Source organism: Aptenodytes forsteri, unplaced genomic scaffold (genome assembly GCF_000699145.1).
Source record: "Aptenodytes forsteri isolate BGI_AS27 unplaced genomic scaffold, ASM69914v1 Scaffold383, whole genome shotgun sequence".
NCBI lineage: Eukaryota > Metazoa > Chordata > Aves > Sphenisciformes > Spheniscidae > Aptenodytes > Aptenodytes forsteri.
Genome location: NW_008794640.1, coordinates 385,486 through 390,700, shown reverse-complemented (window position 1 = coordinate 390,700; position 5,215 = coordinate 385,486). Strand labels below are relative to the sequence as shown.

Sequence of the window (5,215 nt, the reverse complement as noted above, 5' to 3'; positions counted from 1 at the left end):
CCGCCATTTGTACGGAAAGAGCCAAACCGGCAGCCTAATCTGGAACATCATTTCTGATGACTGTACTGAGACATCAACACGGGTAGCCAAGATGCAGGTTCTTCAGCAACGTCCACTGGGATCTATATGGATTGCACAAAGTTCTTCCCCCTGAACGCTGTACCAGTAGTATTTCTGGGGACAGAGAAGCAGCACGGAGCGGAGAGCAAGAACCCTGAAACACGCTAGGCTTAAATCAGTGGATTAGGCTAGTGGTTACTGGTAATGAAACAGCAGAGTTTTCACTATATAAAATTTATAAATTTATTTTTTTGTAAAAATCCAAAGAGCACGAAGACATCTCACTCAAAATACTGGTAAATCAAGCCACACTTAGAAAAATGAAAGCTGATTTTATTATCTTATCCACAGCCAATCATTTGACATGAACATGCATACGTAATTTTGCTACGCACACACCACAGTTTAACATTAGTTATTAAAGGTTAAACATACAACATACATTCTTACAAAAATGAGTCAAAATGCAAACGTAACTTTTAAACAAAACAGTTTTTACTCATTTAAAAAAACCTTTGTGTTGGGTACCATTTTGTACAAACACAGTTAATTTAAACAAATCTGCTTTTAATTTCCTCATGGTTGCACATGAAAAATCAAGGGATTTTTAAATAGCAGAAGTAGGCAGTCTTGCCATGCAGAAGAAGCAATATTAAATATTAGTTTTTCAAAAAAGAAAAAAACCACAAGTTTAAAAATATTTAGTTCAAGTCACAAATCTTTCCCCAGTACAGAGAAATCCAAATGCAACGCATAATTAGCTGCCACTTAGGATGGCTATTCTGAAAAGTAGAAATACTTTCCAGAATTGATAATTTTCATTGATTTGGCACAGAAAAGAAGTCTGAGCTTACTTAAGAACAAGAAAGTGATTAAAAAAAAAGGGTAAACAGGAAGAGAGAAAATAAAAAGCAAGAATGAACGAGATAGTAGTTGCAATCACTAGAAAAAGAAATCTGTGCATCTCAGTCATTGCAGAATACTGTCTACAGCAGGTGTGAATTCCAGGTAATTGTTATTGCAACATGGATTTAATTTGCTTGGAGGTAGTCTCATCATTCAAATGCTTTGTTGTGTACCTAAACACAGAAATAAAAATCAAGTTGAGAAGAGCATAGATGCTATTTTACTTTGGCTTAACAAAAACGTAATTTCTTTGTTTACGGCTCAACCTGACTGCACCAGAGTAAAACCCTCAGCCACTGATCATCACCCACTCCGCGGTTACCAAGTACACAAATCGGACATTCGGATCAGTAAATGCTATTATCAAATCGGAACTATAACCCAACAGCCTTGCACCAAGGGGAGTTAAAAAGAAGCCTGAGCTGGATCTTGGCTTTCATGCTCATAGGCCATTTCATAGTAAACTCACATTACCACTTGTGATAGGTAATTAACAATAAGACTGACTCTGAGGTCTCTGTCCGTGGGAAACATCTTCAAATAAAACATAGCTTCAGAAACTTTTCTTCAAAACTTCCAGAGACCAAACCTTTCTAAGATCCCTCAATGAGAATGGATTTAATAGCTTTTCAGCCTAATTTCCTGTTTAGTTAAGTAACTGTGCTAAAACTGAAGAGTACACACAGGTGTTTATTCCAGCCCCTTTGCCCTTCAAGTTCTCCAGGACATCAGCACATTTTTAAATCACTACAAAAAACTTAGTCATCTCTTATTTTAAAAGAAAGCACTGTATATCCTCAGTGCTGGCTTCTTTGTACGATTAGTTTCCTTGATCATCTTTCCCCAACTGTAATCTAAAAGCAAGTAAAAAACTTATTCTGTAGTTTAAATTTAACATGTTAAATTAGCACTTTCATTGTTATCCTCAACTGCAGTGATATTTTAGTTGTTCACTTGAAGAATATACAATGACTTTTTGTTTTGGAAATTAATATCAATACAGATTTCAGCACTTTTTGGTAATTTATACTTTCCAGAAACAAGAGGCCTAAGGTTTTCTAAAATCCTGAGAAGTTACTGCACTTAGTATTCTGCCCATGTAAAAAGCTGAATGCGATTACAATACTTGTATGAATTTCAAATTATAAACAGATGATGTCCCTCCAAAATCCGTACCGCCTTCCATTTGCTTTTAAGACACATTATCTATCTCTCGAGAAAACACAAGAACTTCTAACACTCCTCCAGAATCAAAGACTTAGATTTGGACTTAATTTCTCATGACATCATCTTGAATCTGCTTTCACCACACACACAGAGCAGCTCACCTCTGCATCTTCTTCTAACAATTCCAAATGTAACTTAAGAAAAGATTTAAATATCCTACCCAAACGAGTAATCAAATGTATGAAACCAGGACTGATAAAGTACATATGCATGAAATGGGCTGGTGTGGTGAAAGGTCAGCATGACAGCACAGACTGAATTTACACTACTAACCACAAAATAACGCACAACAGAGTGAGAACCTGAACTACATTTTCCATGTACTTTAATAGTGTCAACCACGATGGGGAAAAATGGGGTACCAGTAAAGATTGGTGTTCATTTGCAGCTGCAATCACAATAAATTAGTCAGAAAATAAATGCTAATACAGCATTTTCCCTCCGGAAGCTTGTGTTTTTACTAATCGCTATCTCAGACTGATGATATACAGGAGGTTCAGAGAGGAATAACAAAATGATTTAGGCATGGAAATACTCACATGAAGTCTCAAATTAAGCCCAATTTTTTTTTTCTTTAGCTAATAATCTGAAAAAACTTTGCAAGTGAAACCACTTACAATACCACATTATTTCACTTCTTACCATATCTTAACACAAAAAAAGAGGGCAAATGAAATTAAAGCGGTTTCACTACAGATAAGAAAAACAAAGTAAACTGCACACTTTCAGGGAAGACAAACTAAAGCTTCCACATTTCAAAATGGGTGCATGAATAACAATACCCAGTTACAGTTAACTGTTACCAAAGTAATATGATACTTTTTCAAGTAAGGACAAGAACGAAGCCTTCATCTACCTGTCACATTTTGGCACTTCTTGCCACTCCTCTGATGCTGGACACCCACATGAAGAACATGTTACTGACTACAGATACAGCCTTATGAGCCAAATTAGCAGTTTTTAGGTTTTTATACAGAATTATTAATTTTTCTTTACCTCTCCAATTAATGTGGCAACTTTTTGTCTCGTCTATTCTACAGTAAAAACATTGAGACTCTTGCCTTAAGTATCTCTCTATAAATACTTTGTGAAAGAGGAACAATTTCTAGTTACATACCAAAAAACTATCTGCCTTACATGTCTGAAGCTATCTGCGAAACACAGAAGTCACATGAAACTACTCTTACATTCTACTACTACTACTAATAAATAAAATCATTAAGCCATGGTCAAACCACACACAGCTGAGGATATGGTCAATGCAAACTAATTCAGCCATTTCTCTGGTAAGCTGGCACAAGTCACTGCGCATGCTGCAGCTGCTCATTTGCTTGCTTGGTCAGTAGATGTGATCACAGTTAACTTCTAGTTAGCTTTTAGTATGCATTATATTTTGTCATCAGTTTTAACTTCAGGTACAAAGTCTACTCTGTCACGCCTACCTCTACAGACTCATTCTTAACCTGCATGCAGTTAAAGTATGCAAAATGTTATCTTAGAATGAACAACTGCAAGTTTACAACCTCGCTTTTAAAACACAGTAGCTCCTTCATGTATTCCTGTCTCAAGACACATTGGAAAAGAAGCCTGCAATAACCGCATTCACCTTTTACCTGTAACACTGACCGAATACTTCGCTGCTGAAGGAAATGCCCCGGACAATTTATGAAAACTCACATAACAATATTTCAAATAAAAGAATAAGAGTACCTGAGAGCATTTAGAAGGCCTTCTACACTGTTAGGAGGCTGGTCTTTAAGAACTTTGATGCATCCTTTCATCTAGAAGTTAAAAACATTATACAGTTTTTTTTCATGCTAATGAAATTTTCATGCTTCCAAGTTTACAGAAGTGTTTTATGTTCAGTTTGTCAGAGAAAAAAAAAGTATTTTAAAATTGCAGTTTTCTCGATATTAGAAAGGAATTAAGCTTTCAGTATTACATTTTCCTATGACAGAATGGCTTAGCTACTTAAAAATCTGCATATCTTTAGACAATGCAACTTTGATGTCAAGCTCTCTTTTATTGACCTTAAAAAAGGAACAGTAAACAAAAATTTTTGTTTATCATAAATCCATTAAGAATGATTACATTCAGCCAGTGAAATAATGACAAACTCTGTAGCTAATACAATGGGATAATAATCCATTTCAAACAACCACGAAGCAGCATACAGTACCAGCATGTATTCCATAGACTTACTATCAAACAACAGCAGAAAGTTAAAGACTTGAAGACTGGTGGATGATGAACCTAGCTTTTACCAGACAGTGAGGAACAAGCTAGATGCCGTTATTTCCAGTCATTCTGATTTGGATGTTTCAACACAACCACTGTTTACAAGTATTTCAAGACACTACCTGAATTGCATCAAAACAGATTTTTCATGACCTAACAGTGACCATTTATGTGTCTGAAGGCCTAGTTTATATTTCTCACTACTTATGTATATGGTTTGCTAACAGCTACTGCTATCCATTTAGCATCAATCCACAGTGTACAGCTGCTACTAGAACCTGGAGGACAGAAAAGGAGCCTACACAATTTAAATACTCAAAAGAGTATTTAGTAACAATAAACTTACATCAATTTTTGAAGTTTTGGCAAAAGCGCCCACCGGATGCACGTGGTCATAGAGTATGATGACACCCACCATTACCCTCAGACAGAATGATACTGTTTCCTCATTTGTAAACCTGCTTCTATATTCACTGTAATTTAAAAACACAGATTATTATCTATCAAGCACGAGACAAGAGTACATACTAGCAACGCCCAAAATAAGATTAAAGAGAAAAATCCTACTATAAATCCTCAGGGAAAAAAACAAAACAAACAAAAATCCCCAAACCCACCAACCCCACAAACTTCTAAGAGTTTTCTTTTTTCCTTTCAATAACCTGCCTACAAGTCAGACCGCTGCTTAGGAGTTATCTGGAGATTAACAAAGATTCTCAAACCTAAAATAGCGCCCTGCTGCTATGCCATTTCAGGTTGGTTCCCCCCTCCCCCCCCCGAAAAA

The 5,215-nt window shown here is 36.0% G+C and overlaps 1 protein-coding gene across 3 annotated transcripts in view; it reads right to left on the bottom strand.

Moving 5' to 3' along the window:
• Window positions 1-371: 371 nt before the first annotated feature.
• FAM49B (family with sequence similarity 49 member B) overlaps window positions 372-5,215 on the bottom strand; it is a 46,637-nt gene continuing 41,793 nt past the window's right edge. For all 3 annotated transcript variants that reach the window (XM_009273510.1, XM_009273512.1, XM_009273513.1), the window contains 3 exons: window positions 4,778-4,904; window positions 3,904-3,974; window positions 372-1,139 (listed from right to left, as the gene is read on the bottom strand). In XM_009273510.1, coding sequence (XP_009271785.1) covers window positions 1,076-1,139; window positions 3,904-3,974; window positions 4,778-4,904 — 262 coding nt within the window. In that variant the 3' untranslated portion in view covers window positions 372-1,075. The remainder of the gene's footprint in view (window positions 1,140-3,903; window positions 3,975-4,777; window positions 4,905-5,215) is intronic.